General features: G+C 36.3%; 1 protein-coding gene across 1 annotated transcript in view; it reads left to right on the forward strand.

Annotated features, from left to right (window-relative positions):
* Col5a2 (collagen, type V, alpha 2) overlaps positions 1-19,385 on the forward strand; it is a 141,428-nt gene that overhangs the window by 96,883 nt on the left and 25,160 nt on the right. Inside the window, exons 14-31 of the mRNA XM_005373323.2 lie at positions 831-884; positions 1,532-1,576; positions 1,990-2,043; positions 3,390-3,434; positions 6,393-6,446; positions 10,465-10,563; positions 10,891-10,935; positions 11,048-11,146; positions 12,408-12,461; positions 12,683-12,790; positions 13,815-13,868; positions 14,437-14,535; positions 15,179-15,232; positions 16,053-16,151; positions 16,262-16,315; positions 16,405-16,458; positions 17,669-17,722; positions 18,614-18,667. Coding sequence (XP_005373380.1) covers positions 831-884; positions 1,532-1,576; positions 1,990-2,043; positions 3,390-3,434; positions 6,393-6,446; positions 10,465-10,563; positions 10,891-10,935; positions 11,048-11,146; positions 12,408-12,461; positions 12,683-12,790; positions 13,815-13,868; positions 14,437-14,535; positions 15,179-15,232; positions 16,053-16,151; positions 16,262-16,315; positions 16,405-16,458; positions 17,669-17,722; positions 18,614-18,667 — 1,179 coding nt within the window. The remainder of the gene's footprint in view (positions 1-830; positions 885-1,531; positions 1,577-1,989; positions 2,044-3,389; positions 3,435-6,392; positions 6,447-10,464; positions 10,564-10,890; positions 10,936-11,047; positions 11,147-12,407; positions 12,462-12,682; positions 12,791-13,814; positions 13,869-14,436; positions 14,536-15,178; positions 15,233-16,052; positions 16,152-16,261; positions 16,316-16,404; positions 16,459-17,668; positions 17,723-18,613; positions 18,668-19,385) is intronic.

Genomic DNA, 19,385 nt, shown 5'->3' on the forward strand with positions numbered 1-19,385 from the left:
TATCTTACTAGTCTCTGTTTCAAGTAGTTGAGCTGATTAGAATGTTTGCTGCTGTACTAGTTATTAAATGTAGCTGTTCCTCTGTATCTGTGGGCCCTTGCATGGATACCAAAATCCATCGATACGTAATTCCCTTGTATAAAGTGACATAGTATATGCATGTTACATCCTCCCATATATTTCGCATTACCTCTGGACCACTTATAATACCTAATACAATGTGAATGTTATGAAAATGGTCACTCTACTGCATAGTTTGGAGAATAATTAAGAAAGAGAAATCTGTATACATTCAGCATAGATGCAGCCATTATAAGCTAGCTGTGGAGGATGAGTCACTAGCAATTGGAACTTGCATTTCCTCCAAATATTCCCAATACTTGGTTGAATCCATAGATGCAGTACCTGTGGATACAGAGAACCAGTTATATTTTGAATATCAATATTATGTTAAAATCATTCTTATATTAATCTTATTCTTATATTAAAATATAACTCATTTTTGTAATGCTGTGACCTCTATAACACAGTGTTTCCTGTAAAACTGATATGATTTCACTTGCTGCTTTAGATTAAATTGTCACAAAGTTACAATTTGATGGTTGCCGACATTGCAAGTTGGACATATTATGTAAATGAGGAAGCTAATTTTCTTTGAATAAACTTTCAGAACTATTAAGAATTTGGGACTCTTTTGACCAACAACTTTGAATTTATGTTTTGTTTCTATAATGCACTTTCTATGAGTTTAGTTTTGATTCTTCTTTTATGAGTTTTGAACGTTGAAACAAGAACAGGACACAGATGCTAATTTACATTTTTCTTCTCAGGGACACAAAGGGCTTGGAGGTCCAAAAGGTGAAATTGGAGCACCTGGTGCTAAGGTAATTGTACAATACTAAGTTTAACCTCACTATAGCATTTCAGTACTGCTTGCAGTGCCTACAAATTTTTCAAATCATTCTTGAGAAAAGAGGTGTATAAGTAAATTAATAAAGGAATGAAATTTGCCATGTTATTCACTATTCTTTTAATTCTTGTGCCTTCTAGCCATTATTTCTTTCCCCCAATTTTTTATTTCTGTAACCAAAGGAAAAAAATATCAGGAAGTTTACAAGAGTTTTAAGTGAGAAGCATCATAAAATGCATGTGTGGAAAAACATTTGGTTTTAAAATGTTGTTGCTGAGTTTTGTAAATAGACCTTCTGAGAACATGCAGTCAATTTTAACTTTGTAAAATTTTACTTTAGACATATCAGACATAGACATATAATTATTTTTTAGCTGGGTATGATAGTTTTTTATTGATCTTGTTTATATCCCTAATTTTCTTTTTAGACATTTCCATAGAGAGAAAATTTTCATTTAATCTTAAGAACAGGCAGTAAATTCTGAGATCCTGCAATGAAAGCGCACTTTTTAAATAGCTTCTTTGAAAACATGCATTTAAAATTATGCTCACAGAGAACTGTGAGATATTAATATGAATTTATATTTCTCATACTGCAATGAAATCTCAATTTTGCTTTAGGGTGAAGCTGGCCCTACTGGTCCAATGGGCGCCATGGGTCCACTGGTATGTATTTCCTTATTTTTCTGTTTTTAGATAATATGAAGAGAATCGTTAAATGTAAAAAAAATATTGTCTAGGGAAATAATCTGATGAGCAGCTTCTAGACAAGCAAATCAAGAACAGCAGGTCCTTCAGGTGAAGAGTGCTTCTTGTATTTCAGTATTCTAAGTTGTCAAGTGCCTTATTGTTTTGCTATACTCACAGATTGAGTGTTAATACGCAATCGACCCATTAAGTCTAGGTTAAGTGAAATCTGTTTATATGAGTGTGTAGTGTAGGTATCTTCATAGGTAGAGCGTCTTTTACATCTAAAACTGTTCCTGGAAATATTGCTGTTTGATGAATAATTATATTGAGTCAGACAGCCTCGAATTCTAGTTAAATGCTTCAAGAAATATTTCTTCTCTTACCTACAGGGTCCAAGAGGAATGCCAGGAGAAAGAGGGAGACTTGGGCCGCAGGGTGCTCCTGTAAGTGTATCTGCCTTCATTTATACACTGAGATGTGAATTTCAAGTGTTTTTAAGGTTTGTTTTACTGAATATGCTTTCTAAATGAGAATAACAATAGGTCACCCACTATTCTATTTTTCTTTTATGAATAATATTCTTATTGGTTTAAACCTCAGATTTGAAATGTTAGCCAGCATAGACTAACAAACGTTTCAAAAGCTGTGAAGAGAATTTATAGAATTCCTCTCCTGCTTACTTAGGTCGAATCACTAGCACATTTCAAAGTCTTTTGACAGTGGATGCACCGAAGACTCATGAATCGTCATGAAATTTATAGATGTTTCTCCTAAGACTTTTCAAATGCCAGAGACATTGCACCGCTAGTCCTTTCCCTTACACTTATGCCCTATCTCGGAGACAATCTTTACCTCTCCACTAGCACAGCTTGCCAAGGGTGACCCCTGCTTCATGTTTTACCAACAGAGCAGTGCGGACCCCAGTTTAAGAGTTCCTATGTAGAGTCTGCTTTCTTGTATCCAGCCTGGCACCAATTGTTTTAAGGCTTTAGGTCAGGTTTCTTTTCCCAGAAAAAGGGCTTGCACAGAGAAAATTTTCTGGGGAGTGCGCTTAGACAGTACACTTGGGAAAGAGTGAACAAAAGAAGCAGCATTGCGGCAATGGGGGGGAGTTGAATTGTGTTGCAGTTGCAACAGACTTGATTAAAGCCCAGGAAAATTATGGAGCTCCCCGACTTGCGTTGAATAGAAGTCAATCTTTTGTACCCACACACTGGCCAAAGAAAGAGAAAGACTTTGATAGAGCTTGGTCCCTTGAGTCAAGAACAGCTCCTGGGGACAGACTCATCTGTGATCCCTCAGTGGGTGACACTTCCAGATGGCAGGAAATACAGTAATCCTGGAGGGGATCCTGGGAGACCCACAGAATTCTCTGGAGAATTATTTCTGTGTGAATGAATTTTATTTACTTATTCTTATTTGTGTACTTTTGCAAGGATAGTCCTTCTCTGAGTTAGTCTGGCTAGGAAGAATGCTAAGATGTTCAAAATCTCATTGTCTCTGAGCTCATGTGATAGATGGTGATCCATTAAGGCAAATAGAGCCAATTTAACCAGTTTCACTTCTCAATTTTGATTTGTTTTTTATTGTCTTAACAATAAATGTATTTATTACTACCTTTTTGTGTACATGTATATTTTTATTGCTGTTAGCTTAGTAACAGTTTTTATCAGTTGACATGAATATTTATTTTTCAATTTTTAACATAGAAATTGTTTACAAAGCAAATAAATTATGAAAAATACTATAGAAAATTTAATCTTACCTGGTCCTTTTTCCTTCTAATTAGGGACAGCGAGGTGCACACGGTATGCCTGGCAAACCCGGACCAATGGTGGGTCGTGTTTCTTTTACAGTCATTTACTAACTAATTTGTGCATTCTTTCATTTGTACATTCATAAGCACTTACAGAGCACCTATTATTCTCTGGGTGCATGAGATAAAAGATAATACTGCACAGTTGTTGTCCTTGAAAACTGGATATATTAATTAGTATCATTTCATGAAATTATTGCCAACTGCTATGACATGGAATATACAGTGAAGTATAGGGGCATAGAAGAGGAAGTACCTAACTAAACCTAAAGTGAAGAAGGACATAAAAAGAACCTAAAAAGGAGTAATTTTCAAGCCATGTCTTGAAAAATGAATATAGAAAATGTGCAAGAATATAATTTGGTCCACAGAATGGATAGATGAAAACATGGAGATCTCTGGGAAATACCAAGAGGGTAAAGTTGGACGAGCAGGCAGGTGCCAGATCAGAAAGGGATGCTTATTACATTTTCTGTGTTGAGCAGTTTTGGAGCTGTTTTCTATAGGGCATTGAGAAACAATTCAGGAATTTTAAATATAGGAGTGTCCTGACAGGAGATCATCTACCATTACTATAGAAGACCAGATGAAGACAGTTAAGACTAAATAGGGATAACACTGCATAATCCCAGAGAGAAACTATATACAGAGGTGAATTGAAGTTACTATTAATGGAGGCAGACTGCACATCACTGACCTAAGAAGTCTAATGGACATAGCTGAATAGATTTTTTTAAAGGAATTTGGTGAATGATCTAATTTATGTGAAACTTAAAATACAAAAAAGGATCAGTTTGTAAATTTGTGTGTAGAATGGAAAGAAATCAGTTTTGTAGTCGATTACGCAGAAGTGTGCCAAGCATGGTATAGACGGAATTGTAGTTGTAGGTTTAGAACTTTTTAAAGTAGAGGCAATAAATTAAGCCATGGGAGTAAAAGTGTAGCATGAAATAATAAGGCTTCAGACAGTGCTAATATTTCCTTACTGTGCTTTTGGTACCTACTATTAACAAGGTCATTGTGTTTTGGTCCAGATAGCCTTGCACTAAATCTCAGGCACTCCCTGAAAATATAAAGTTTTGACTCACATGTGAAGATAAAAATCTGAACATTTCTACTTATTAGCAGTAATTATAAACAAAGGCAAAATCATAAAATTGACAGTTTGGTAGCATATTACTCAATTTTTCACCCTCTCCTTGCAACTGCTGTCCCGTGTATGTAGGCACAATCACTGCTGAAATACCCAGAGTCATAAAAGTTCAGAGGACAAGTAGATTGTAGTAGTAACTCATGAGTCAAAGTCTCTGGTTTTATTCTGTGAAGGGCATTTAAATTATAACTGCACAAGCAAAACAAAGCTAAATGATGCCTTAAATAGTGTAAAATATAAAGTTCTTTTCTGAACTACAGAGAAATTGATCCATACAGGTGTTTCCCACATCAAATTGCATGACTAACTGTGGTGTCTTGGTTTACTAAAGGAGGATATAATGACATCAAGCAGAAGTGATTCCATATATGGTGAAGAGTGGCTATTAACAAACTATACACGCTAATAGTGCAGGCATCCTAAATAAATACTCCATGGGGGCTGGGGATTTAGCTCAGTGGCAAAGCGCCTGCCTGGCAAGCGCAAGGTCATGAGTTCGGTTCCCGGTACCGGAGAAAAACCAAAAAAAAAAAAAAAATACTCCATGGCTCAGGTTTATAAAGTTGGGTCAAACTCCACAAGGTAAATTGTACTGTTAAACACTATAGAAAGAAACTTGAGAAGGAAAGAATGAATATTCCTGATCAACAAGAAACAATATTGAAAGATGATTAAAGAAAAAATATCAAAGTTTCAGTTTGTTCCATATGACAAAAGTAGAATAGAATTATATTAATTAAAATCATTGTCTTAAGGACTTTTTTCCCTTATTATTTATAAAAATGGAACAAAATTTAGGACAGAAACTAAGGTAAGTAATGGGGCATGGATATTATCCAGATATACACATTGGTACCCTCAGTGTGAAAACAGGGGGGGTGGTGTTGGGGAATGATGTTGTTTCGTATGAACGTACGAATCTGCCAAGATCCCCCATTAATCCATATAACAAATTTGCAATAATAAAAAATGTGAAAAGGTGTAATTAGGAAAAGAATAGTGTAAAAAAACTTTTATTAATTCAGAACGCATCGAATTAAAATATAGTCCTCAAGAAGAACCAAGATAACTTACAAAGTTTAGAATATAATTCTTTTAAAATTTATTTCCTCGTGCTCGCTTCGGCAGCACATATACTAAAATTTATTTCCTCTAGCAGCGTGTGGTGGTGCACGCCTGTAATCCCAGCACTTGGGAGGCTGAAGTAGGAGGATTGTTGTGAGTTCGAGGCCAGCCTGGGCTACAAAGTGAGCTCAAGACCAGCGTGACAGCATAGCGAGATCCTGTCTCAAAAAGACAAAAAATAAAAAAATAAAAAATAAAAAAAATACAATAAAATTCATTTCCTCTAAATCCAACTTTTAAATCAATGGTTTCAGCTGTATGTATGACTTTCCAAATGTGAGATGGTTATAAATATTCACTTATTATTCTTTAAAAAACACCATAAAATATTCATATGATTCTTAAGCATCATTTTTATGGAAAGAAATATTACTTTTGGCACAAAATATAACTTTTAAAAAGCTATAATTGTTATTTTGCTAATGTCGATAAAGTATATCTTTCAAGAAGCAATTTTGAAAAATTAAAGGATCCTCCTACCGCCTACTATTGGCTACATTTTTCAGCACTCTTTAGAACAATGTTAGAAAGTACTTGTCATAAAATTATATTATTATATTTGTGATTTCAAAGTACAAAATGTTTTCCTATACTGTGTCAAAATACAGATTGATTTTTATTAGAAAATGAAAAACTAACTTAAGTAGGTATTAATTAAATACATGACTGATTAGTGTTTTTTTTTTTTTTTTTAATAGGGTCCCCTTGGTATATCTGGGTCTCCTGGTTTTCCAGGAAATCCTGGAATGAAAGTAAGTAGTTAATACATCTAAATTTGCTTGAGCACATGAATCCCAAAATGAAGAGTGACCTTTCACAAACTGAAGAGTATGGAAGTTCTTCTTAACTGAAGAAAGAGCCTAGAATAGCGTGTTCATTGTCCATTATGATAGGGAAATAAACACAGGAAATGGAAATAACTATATAATATGTGATTAAAGGAAAGTGACCTATAGTCATTCAATTGTAATATCAAAGAATCTACTATATAGCACGCTAGTGCCTAGTAGTCAGAATGAACTGGGTCTGTGTTTTTCAGTAGAGTGCCGGGTAGTAATAGCAGGATGTTCTAAACAGTAATAGGTTAAAATAAATCAGAATTTATCAAATAAAGCTGGCCATCCCTCGGCTGCCCTACCTGCAGCTGTATAGAGTGGGCTGGGAGGATATTTGGCTTTTCACATGGGAATGGATTAAAGTATTTGGCTGGGATGACTTATATTTGTAGTGAGTCACTATTTGCTTTTCCCCTCAGCACTGTGGGAGAAATTCAAAGGTTACAGTAGGAAGATTATGATTGTGATTATGATAGCTACATCAGAAAGTTAATTCAGAGCACTGCTCTCAAACTGTAAGCACTGTAACATTTGATTCCCCTTCACTCTCAATTTCCTTTTGGCAATAACTCTCTTCATCTGCAGAAGGGATTTGCTGCAAGATTCAGCCTTAAACAGATGAATGTGGCCCTGGGCCGTCACCTGGCTCCTCTAAGCCTTGTTTTCCCATGGAATTATTTCTAGGATTAAATGAGAACATCTAAAGAAATGAAAATAAATAAGCCCCCCAAATTCAAAGACCCAGTCCAAAAATGAGCATCTGAGATGAATACACACTTCTCAGATGAAGAAATACAAATGGCAAATAAATACACGAAGAAATGTTCAACATCATTGGTCATTCAAGAGATGCAAATGAAAGCAACACTGAGATTCCATCTCACTCCAGAAAGAGTGGCTATCATCAAGAAATCAGCCAATAACAAAGGCTGGCAGGGATGTGGGGAAAAAGGAACACTCTTCCACTATTGGAGGGAGTGTAGACTGTTGTAACCACTGTGGAAATCAGTGTGGAGATTTCTTTAAAAAGTAGGATTAGAGGTCCCATTTGACACAGCTATTCTCCTTTTGAGTATCTTCTCAGGAGAATTAAAAACATCACCCACAGCGATATATGTGCATTCATATTTATAGCAGCACAACTTGTAATAGTTAAATCTTGGAAATAACCTAAATATCCATCAACTGAGGAATGGATAAAAGGATGTGCATTTTTTTACATAATGGAATACTTCTCAGCCATAAAGAAAGATAAACTTGAGACTTTTGTAGGTAAATGGATGCAACTTGAGACCATACTCATAAATGAAATTAGTCAGACCCACATGTGTAAATGTCACAGTGTATCACTAATGTGAGAAGCTAAGTGAATAAATAAGATCCAAAATGTACAATAGATATTGGGAATAGGGAAGGAGTTGTCCAAAAGAAAAGAAAAACTGAGAGGAGAAAAAAGAGAGAAAAAAAAGAAAAAAAGAAAAATATATATATACTCAAGATAGTTAAGACAGCTAGGATCTCTTGGTGCCCTGGAGAGAAAGGTTGGTGCTAATATAGTTTGGACAATATGTCATACATATATCTTGTACTCTGAACAATTATTGTGAATATAACAGTACACAATGTATTACTGCTACTGTCCTACTAGCATGTTTTAAATTGTTTTATTGTTATTTTTACTTTTTTCTCTTTAAAATAAAAAAAAATGAGAGCAACCACATAAATCCTGGTACAGAGAACATTCTCAGGGTAGTGTCGTGCTTTTCCTTAATAGTGCTGCTTAAATTGGATTTGAATTTAGGAAAAAAAATCCCCAGCATCTCAGGCACCCTTTGAACCATGAGAATCATCAGGTCTGATTGTTCTCTACACTCTCTGTAATACTGTCCTTAAAGTCTGTGCCCAGGAGCGGGGTTGCTTAAAGAGGATGTCTTCAGTCACTTTGTTCACCAGTCCCTCCTTTCTTTGAGAATCCTTTAGTTTCCCTCTGATTGTGAAGTCCGAGTGTGAATGTGTGTGCGCATGTCCATAGTCCTGTGTTTCTGGAGGTTGATTTCAGAAACTGCTTCATACTAAGCATAAAATCTACCACTGAGCTACATCTCCAGCCATGAAGTCCAAATCTTAACACCACTGATTCCACCCTAACCTCCTTGTATACCCCTATCGAAATGTGCAGCCTCCAGTTACTCTTCTTCCAAGACTCCCCTCCTCCAAATTGAGTTTTTTCTAGGGTAATAGGGAAGGAGAACTCATAAAGCCTAGCTCTGTGGGTATCAGAAAGGAATTTCTGCTCTTGCTGTAGCAGGAACTATGTCAACTTCACTAGCAATCACAGGTTATACAAGCAGGCGCTGTGGATCCTTCCCCCTTCTCCTGCATGTTTATAAGACTGGTTGTTGGTTCTCTGATAAAACTCAGACAACTAGCAAAGCTGTTTCTTTCAGAAAATGATTCCCTGTCTTTGCATTTCTACCACCCACCACAAAATTCCTGGCTCTTTTTTTTTCTAAAATTCTGCTATTTTTGTGAGGTTTGGCAATGGTCTCTGGCTCTCTGGATGAATAAACTTCTTTGCATGTCAGTGAAGAGTAATAGGACTTGTTATATTTTACTGATACAGATGAACCTCTCAAGGCTTATGATTTTAGTTTTGCAGGTACTTCTAGGATTAGAAATACATAGGTACATAATACATGGACTAAAATAGAGGAACCAAGTCTGAGTATCACATAAATAAAGTATAGATATGTCCCAAATGTTGCATGGGAAAAACTTAGATGAGATGCTATTGGTTTATCTGAATTGAAGCTTAAGTAAGCTTCCTGAATTTTGTTTTCTATCTGGAGCACTATCTCAGATAGAAATAAAGGTAGTGATCAGGTTTTCTTGACCACTTCACTTTGCTCTTATCTTGTTTTCTTAAATATCCTTTGGTTCTTCTCAAAGAAGCAGTTTGTTTTTGTTTTTTAAATAAATGGGACTTTGCTTTTAGTTTGCCAGAAGTTGTCAAGTTCATTAGACATTTGTAGCCTGGTGTTTTTTCCCCATATTGAATGAACACCTTCTTGAAGATTAATAGAATTGAACTTTTTGTAAATGAACTCATCTCCCCCACTCTGAAATGTGACATTTATATTGCTCTATAGCACAGAAAAATATCACTTATTCTGTAATGATATGAAATTTTAAAATAAATTTATAGATGAACTTTTTTTACAGTGAATTTTACCCATTTGAAGAAGCATTATCTAATTTGTGCAACACATTTTAGCTGATATTGGGTTATTTGGAAATATTAGGAACTAGTTTGGTTTATCCCCTGTATCAAATCAAGCTTAATCTGTGGTCCAGAAATACCTAGGCTTTCTTTGAACAGAAATAAGTCATGCTAGCACAGGAGATCTGATTAATTTTCCTCCATCTGATCATTTTGGTTAGAATGTGAATGTATTCCTGATGTTTACACCAAGGTGGTTGTGATTTAGGGTATCAATACCTGTAATATAAAGACATGTCTGATATAGAGATATCAAGATCTTGTACAGGGATATTCCCAGCTTTGGTTATGGCTCTAGACTTATGTTAAATGTTAACTGTGAGATAAATTAAAATGATCTGATAAATACGGTAAGAGAGTTTGGATTCTGTAGAGGTCTTGACCTGGTCGATGGTTAGCACTTCTATAACTGGGAGTTGGAATGTGGAGACTATTCCTGGTGAAGAGGCTGCAGCATGATGACCTAGGCAGCGCTGAGACATGAGTCCATTTTGTAAGCTAGCTGAACCACACACCCCTCCCTGATAGGCCACTTTGTGCTCTTGACGCCTTTAAATGTTTACGTTTAAAATGAAAATCTCTATGCTGTCAATGTCATACCACAGCTTTCTCATGTTTTTGTTAAATTAACCTTTTCTTTTGCCCCCCCTTTAGGGAGAAGCAGGTCCTACAGGGGCTCGAGGTCCTGAAGGTCCTCAGGGCCAGCGAGGTGAAACTGGGCCACCAGGTCCAGCTGGCTCTCAAGGGCTTCCTGTAAGTTCCCAGTGTGTCTAAGAACTAGCCCGGCAAGAGGGGCACTTATTATAACAGCAAAACAAATGCAACTTAGCTTAAGATATTGTGTTTCAATTCTGAATGCTTAAAACCAATGAGAAAACTTTCACATCAGTTCTGCCCATTTTACCTATTCCGTGAAAAAGATAATTAATTAAAAAAGTATTTTATGGTATCACGGTGGGTTGGAAGGCAGGTTCTCAGTTTGTCTACCTCCTCTTGGAAGTTGACTGGACATCTGAGTACCATTCCAGGGGGTACCCAGATATAGCTTAATGTTTCAAAACCTTTTTATGTGTCTTTTAGGGTGCTATGGGAACTGATGGTACACCTGGTGCCAAAGGCCCCACAGTAAGTAACTGCGTTTATGCCACACGAAGTTCAAAGGATGCAATTCTTTGGAGAGTGGCCATAAGTTACTTCTTAGGTGTCTGCTGATCATGTCACTCTTGCTGTCTGACAGGGCTCAGCCGGTACCTCTGGTCCTCCTGGCTTGATAGGGCCCCCTGGATCTCCTGGCCCTCAGGGTAGCACTGGACCTCAGGGAATTCGAGGACAACCGGTAATATCATCATTGGAAACAACTGCCATACTTTAGTCTAGTCCAACCAAGAGGGCCTAGAGAAATAACAAGTACTTAGGAAGAATGAAAAGGAGACCATATGGCATCCAAATGAGGGAAATGAAGACTGGAATGGTTGTAAGGGGAAAGCCAGAAGTCGATGTTGATTTGGATGTTTAGGTTTTAAGCCAAAGGTTAGATTTTAAGTTGAACATTGCAATATGTAAATTCTGGTGTGTTAAAAACTCTTAATGTCATGAAATAGTAACTTCATGGTACACCTCACAGAATTTCATAAGTAGCTGAAAAAGTCAATGTAATGGAAATGTTTTATAAGCCAATGAGAATAAACATGGAGGAATAATAGGAATTTATAATAATGATTGGCTAAAATTGGGTTTAAGAGCTATTTCTTGAGAGCTCTTCTTGATGAGTTATTCCAACATATTGTTTACATTGAGTGAGTCTCTATTATATTTTATAGAAATATTAGGAAACATATTGTGATGAGTCCATTGAAATAAATATATTAAAAACTTGTGCTTAAACAACTTTTATCCTAGTATATAAGAATAAAAACTTTCATAAAAAAGAATAAAAACTTTCTTACTACTTATTTAAACAAATATTTTAGATTCTGTTCTAAATGGTGTGGTTATGCTAATAAAGGCTTTCTAAATGCTAATGAGAAATTTCTCAGTGTATGAATGTTGCTGATATGTCACAATTGATTTTTATCATGTTCTGAATTTGGCAATTTAGTTCCTGCAATTAATGTTCTAAGACATATTTACAAAACAGTAGAACAGTCTACAAATAACTCTATCTGAAGTTTCCAAATTTTCAGGAAATAGAACATAACCATAAAATTATTTTCATTTTGTGTAAAGAAGTCTCTATCCTAAAATAAACGTGTAATAATGTTACCAAGGAAATTATCATTGTTAGTCCTAATTTTAATGATCATATTTGAATAACTTAACAGTACTAATTTTAGTAATATCTGTGATAAAACCCATATTTTTAAAAATAAATTTCTTCTAGGTCAATGTAAAGTGAACTACTAAATTATACTAATTTTATAAAAATTAACATATAGTCTACAATATTTACAAAATTTTAAAAAATGATTATATTGTAATACTAATGCAATGCAGACTTAGTGGCTGAAGAATGTTAAGGTCTAGGCACTGCAATTGCTTAGAGCGGGTTGGTGAGATGCCTGCTGTCTCTCAGTATAAACCATTGGTATTTATTTTAGGGTGATCCAGGAGTTCCAGGTTTCAAAGGAGAAGCTGGCCCCAAGGGGGAACCAGTAAGTCTTCATTGTTTTCAATGATAAGAAGAGCATAAATGCTGTCTGGAAGTGTACAGCTCAAAAAGCCCAAGTCTTTAAAATAACTGGGAATTATAATAGCTTGGGATGAAAATACTTTAATCATTTAATATACTTTAAACTCTGTGACTTCATTAAAGGAGCCTTCCAAATATCACCCAAATGACTCTTTATGGTAACCAGCATTCTGTTTTTGACAGGGGCCGCATGGTGTTCAGGGTCCGATTGGCCCACCGGGTGAAGAAGGCAAAAGAGGTCCTCGAGGTGACCCAGGAACAGTTGGTCCTCCAGGCCCAATGGGAGAAAGGGTACATTTGAGTAATAAAATGCATTCGTAGAGAAAGTGCGTGACTATATTTGGGGATAAACAGGAAAACTAAAGAAGTTAAGATATATGCTGCAGGTAGTTTAATAGTGTTGTCTGTCTGTGAAGAGGACCAACTGTCTAGTCTTTCTTCATTTATTTGTTCAGCAAATATTAATTGAGTGACTGCTCCATGCCCTTTGGAGCTTTTGGGCTTGGATTATATCAGTAAACAGAAAGCAGTTGTCCCAGTACTCACGTGGGTTAGTAAACAATAGTTCATCTCAATGGAGAGGTAAACAATTAGCAAGTCAACAGGTAAATGGAAGCACATTCCATTGGTAAATGGAAACACAGGTAAATGGAAACGCATTCACACACTGTAATAAGTAAGGGCCATGTCCATTTATTAAACAATGGGAAGACATGGTGGGTACATGACAGTGCTGCAAAGTTATATTAAGTGGCTAGGAAGTAGGGTCCTCTTAGAAGATAGTGTTTGGCAGACACCCAGTGAGGGAGAAAGAACATTATTAGCACATGAGAAAATAACTGCTAAGCCAGGAGGGTCAGAAAGGACTTGGTAATACTGCTTAAAGATGAGAAGAGACTTCTGTGATTGGTGTGCAATGAAGCAGATTGGAATGGACAATAATCTCAGATTCATGTAGAGCTTTGGAGGATGCCAGCGGCTTCTAATATAAGACAACATTAGTGCATGTTATTGTGACATTTTGATTTCAGCATATGGCTATTTGGCTGTCATGTGTACGTATTGGTTCTTCTCTGTTTGATTTTATAGTGCATCATTAGGGTATGCTTGTATTTGAAGAATTATCTGGTGCAGTTCTTGCATAGTCTTTTAAATTCAAAATTAATCCTGACTAGTCAGATTCTTTCGTTGTACTTTCCTATTGCTATGTGGGCTTGATCACAGCTCCTAAAAACTTACGGTACTAACAATACAAATTATTCACTATACTGCAAAGCTGTCAACAGCAGTTAAGAACACATTTGGTCTTTTGTAGGGTGCTCCTGGCAATCGTGGGTTTCCAGGCTCAGATGGTTTACCTGGCCCGAAGGTGAGATCACTCCACCAATGAGGTGCTCGTAGACGAGCTGCTCTGAGACTCCGTTTTCCAGTGTGGGGTTGTCTATAGCTCTGGTTCAGGTCCAGCAAGATGGTGGATGCAGATGTCAGGCCTGGCCCCAAACATTTCTTGTGTAATGTTTTTGAATCAAAAGGTCTAAAAGAGAAAGATAATGATTTGAAGAATATGGGAGCTTGTTTTCAATTTCTTCAGGGACAATCTGAGAACAAAAACTTATAGACACTTACTTTAGCTAATGTAGCATATATCCTTTAGTTGGAAGTTTAGACATTTTCGAAATACTACTTGTAAAAAATTCTAAATTAGTGGAGTGAGGCTGTAGCTAGAGGTTTCATTAGTTAATGATGGAAAATTAAAGCAATTATTTACAGGGAATTGAAATGAGAACAAGATGTGCAGGCATACAGTTTTCAAACAATTGTCTTCCTCCTTGATGGAATATTGTATATCCGGGTGGAATTAGGAAGTGAGAGTTTAACCCCTGCTTGCTTTTGTTACTTACCTTTGATCCTGACTCGTCTGCTGTGTTTTGGAACAGGGTGCTCAAGGAGAGCGCGGCCCTGTCGGTTCCTCAGGACCCAAAGGGGGCCAGGGAGACCCAGGGCGTCCAGGCGAACCTGGCCTTCCAGGTGCTCGGGTAAGAACATTGCAGCTGCCCACTACCTCGACCAAAAGAAATCCTCTTGAGCATGTGTTGAAGGTTTTTAATCTTTTTTTAAATTTAGCTCATTCACAGCTGGGAAAATTTTGTTTTGCTTTATTTTTATGGTTTTGGCCCTATTTGTTATTTTGAAAATACCAGTTTGTTATTTTTGTCATGCCGATAAAGCACTGTATCTTCCAGTCTGCCTTTCTCAAAGGGCTGTGTATTAATCGCGTTATCACTTGATGAGTATAAAATCTCCTGTTGGTTCATTTTTATATATTTTTTTTATTTCTTGCTGAAACAGCTTGTTTGGTCTTTGGTACAGACAATTCCTGAGCTTAATTTTATTTTTTGTTTTTCTTCCCTTCATTTATTATTTTAAAGAGAAAATTTTATTTTATTTTATGCTTTGGGTACCGAGAGTCAAACTCAGGACCTTGCTCTTGCCAGGCAGGTGCTGTGCTACTGAGCTATATCACTGGCCTAATTTTAATAAGAGTCATGTGAAAATTTATGTGGACTAGAGAATTGCTGTTATATTCAGTTGCCAACAGCACAATATGAGTTTTCCTCTTTAGAATCTGTACTTCAGTGGCCAATGACCAACAGAATCACAGTTGCTTTTAATTTTCAGGGTCTGACAGGAAATCCTGGTGTTCAAGGTCCTGAAGGAAAACTTGGACCTTTGGTAAGTGATCTAAACAACAATCATCCTTAATATATTTAACTGGCATTTAATGTAAATGATATTTATTTGAGGTTAATATTTTTGGCTATGTGGATACTGAGAATGTTTACATACTTATAATACCCCTTGGTTGCAAATTATTAAGGTCTGTATATTTTCAAATTAACCAAAATAGCCGGGCATGGTGGTGCATGCCTGTAATCCCAGCACTTGGGAGGCTGAGGCAGGAGGATCATTGTGAATTTGAGACCAGCCTGGGCTACAAAGTGAGCTCAAGGCCAGCCTGAACTGTATAGTGAGACCCTGTCTCAAAGAGACAAAAAATAAATTTAAAAAAGCCAAATGAACCAAAATATAGATCAAATTTTATTAACATGTATGTTTGAGATTAAAATTGCCTTGGTGAAAAAGTTTACACGGTGAATTTCAATATTGGTGGAATTCGCCTGTTCATATTCTTATTTCTGGAGATCCAGTTTTACATATGTAAGTGATAAATAAGAATGAATTTTGACAGCTTATATACTCTAAGCCCATTCCTAATATTACAAGATGATGTTGAATAAATGAAAGAAGAAGATTCCCCTTGTTACGAGAGTTCCAGGAAATGTGAACACTAAGTTTATGAACAGAGTAAGAATAGAATCTCTGTTCCATGTACTCAGTGTACTTATCCAGCTGTTCTGACTCACTAACATTAAAACACAGGAACATTTAAAAGTTATGTAACTTTCATCATAAGCAAAGGCAAGTGCCAGCTTACGTCATGTGCAGAGAACTTCTGCACTGCGCGACTCCCCTGACTCTGTCTGTCCTGTAGGGTGCTCCAGGGGAAGATGGCCGACCGGGTCCTCCAGGCTCCATAGGCATCAGAGGGCAGCCTGGGAGTATGGGTCTTCCAGGCCCCAAAGGTAGCAGTGTGAGTATGGCGTGAAACGTTCACTGTCTCATGGGAATCCTCATGTGGGGACCAAGGTATGTTCCCAGCAAATTGGTTGAAGTTTGGAATAGCTTCACTTTATTCTTTAGGGTGACCCTGGAAAACCTGGAGAAGCAGGGAATGCTGGTGTTCCTGGGCAGAGGGTAATTATTCGTTTTCTACTAAAGAAAAAAAAAAAGAAATTATTCAAGTTCTCACAACTTCACCTCACAAATGACCTCTTTGACAACAGGGAGCACCTGGAAAAGATGGAGAAGTTGGTCCTTCTGGTCCCGTTGGCCCCCCGGTATGTGACCTTTCAGGGATAATCTTTTTACGTTGCATTGCTTAGTTACGTTTGTCCAAGATTTTACTTATGAAGAGATTGCAGGGGAAGTGAATGAGAATGCATAGGGCTGAAGAATTTTAGTTGTATCTCTACATTGGAATCTTTGTAATCTTGTGATTTCTGCCTTTTTCAACAAAATGATTGGTCTGTTCATTTTAAGCTTTTAAACTATGTGATGGCAAAGGTCGCCTCACTATCTTTACATGTCATAGTTGAAGAATATATTCACTGAGGAAAATATGCTTTGACAAATAAATTTTCTGCAGTGTATTTCATTGTAGGAAGTGGTGATTTTGCAGAGATCTGAATAAAATCTGTGCTTGGGGACATGGGGAAAAGGGAGGAATGGGAAATTAAAAGGACCAAGTTTGGATACGTATTTGTACCAATTTAGTTGCACTGCAAACATATACCAGAAAAAGATAGTTACATGCTGAATTACACCTACCTTTTTCCAATAATGCATCTCATAAAAATTTCTTAAGCTGGCTTTTCTTGAAGGAGTAGAAAGGAATAATATTTATCTTTTGAGATTATGTTTTCATCCTGGGATTTTAAAATTGTTTATCAAAAATATTTTGGCATGTTTGTTGCTTTAGGGTGGAGTAGTTTAACAATATCTTTCCAAAATGTTAACTTTGCTTTCATTAATCATTTGGGGCTTGAAAAGTTAGTTCCTGCTTATGCCACTTAGAAATAAACTACAGTAGAAATTATTCCCTTTTAGATTAGATACCTTAATGTAATAGGGTTTTCGATACTTAATTTATTCAATTTCCTTATAATTTTACTGTTAGATCCAGACACTTTATGTTTGGATCAAAAACTGAATACATCCTGTAGGACTCTTCCTCTCTTTAGAAGATATTTTCTTTTTTTTTTTTTTTTGGGTTTTTCTCCGGTACTGGGAACCGAACTCATGACCTTGCGTTTGCCAGGCAGGTGCTTTGCCTCTGAGCTAAATCCCCAGCCCCAGAAGATATTTTCTTGCCAGCATGGACTTCAAATAATACCATTAAGTATTTTTTAATAGTTTATTATCTGGTTGCAGTGGAAATATGTTATTGGAAGAAATACAGAGGTATCAATACTTCTAGTGGTTCACACAAACAGGAAGCGGAAATAAAAGTGTCACTGTATTTATGGTTTTCTTTCGTTCATGACTTAGGGTCTAGCTGGAGAAAGGGGAGAACAGGGGCCTCCAGGGCCCACCGGATTTCAGGTATGTGCTAATTCAGGTTCCATTTCATCATCCAGCAAATATCTTCACAAACTGTAGAAACATAAGTGTGAAATTCTCAAATTTCCAAAAAAAAAGTCATCCTTCTTTTAATAGTAAGATAGATATTTGGATAGATATCAAATATTTTGGTTCAAAGAAAAGGAATGGATTTCCCCTGAAAAAACTGATCAAACACAAAATTATTTTTTTTTGTTGTTGTTTTTTTTTTTTGTTTGTTTTTTTTTTGGTTTTTGGTTTTTCTCCGGTACCGGGAACTGAACTCACGACCTTGCGCTTGCTAGGCAGGCGCTTTGCCACTGAGCTAAATCCCCAGCCCAAACACAAAATTATTAACAAATTAAAAGTAACAAAAATTTCCCATATCTAAATAATGCTCAATTTAGTAACTGTTTTAAAAATTTATCTAGCTTTATTGGCACAGTCACTAGAATTTCTTCTCGGACAAATTTTCATGATTTATCTGCACATATTTACATTATAGTATTTAATAGCATAAATAATCATAATTTGTGATAAGACTTCAGAACTGATTTCCAGTAATATTTAGTAATCTCAAGTACTGTCCTCAGAGCATGAAAATTCTGCAGACATGAAGAACTTACTGTCATATTCATCTTTTATTTTTTGCTAAATTGTTTGCAAGTTAAGGATGTCTAGCCCTGCAAATTAATGAGCTCCTTTGTTTTCTTACAAGCAGTATTCTTAACGTGTGTGAATATTTTTTTTCTTGAAGATTTGCTTAACATGGCTACACAATATCTTTTGCTATAGTCATAGAGACTCGATGTATTGTAAAAGGTGAACGCTTCACATTGGTAGCCTATTTAAACTTTTACAGATTCACAGTTTATTTCCTTTCTTCCATTTTAGGGACTTCCTGGGCCTCCAGGACCTCCTGGGGAAGGTGGAAAGCTAGGAGATCAAGTAAGTTTTTAAATAATAATAATAGCTGAAAATATCACTCTTGATGAGTGGATTTCTTTGAATATGTTACCTTTTTGAACACTCACAGAATAACCCTATGTTCTGTGCACTGTTATTATCACCATTTAACAATGAGGACATCAAGGAGGCACATAGATGTTAGATACCTTTCCAAAAGTCGTAGATGATATGATCTGAAGCCAGTCTCTCTGTTTCTCAAGGCTGTGTTCTTGATCACTAAATACCGATATTCCTCCTTTGAAGACCTACGCATGTAACGACTGTTCAGACTTAACCATCGAGGCACGCTGTTTCGACTTAGGCCCCATCTTTTTTTTGTACAGTTCTGTACATCTTGCTGATAGAGACACAGTGTCTTTTTTTGATACAATACACTTTGTTTATACAGTACTTTTTGCTGATTGTACTGTGCAGTACCGTAATGTAGTTTTATGTTCTGTTATACTTTGCAGTATTGTATATAAGAGTTATGCAAAGAAAATCAAAGTCAAGCTCTTTGAGATTTCCTTTAACCATTTCTTTATTTTGAATATTATAATGTACATACCATACACAGTTCCTCATTTAGTGATGTATTCATTTAGTGACTTAGTCACGGGAATGGATCTCGATCGCTAAATAAAGAATGCCTGTAGCCTACTGATTTTAGGGACATTCACTAAGTGTGTTGTACAAATAAACATAGTGTTCATAAAAA

The sequence above is a fragment of the Chinchilla lanigera genome, unplaced genomic scaffold, assembly GCF_000276665.1.
Source record: "Chinchilla lanigera isolate Chin_1 unplaced genomic scaffold, ChiLan1.0 scaffold00002, whole genome shotgun sequence".
In the NCBI taxonomy this organism is placed as follows: domain Eukaryota; kingdom Metazoa; phylum Chordata; class Mammalia; order Rodentia; family Chinchillidae; genus Chinchilla; species Chinchilla lanigera.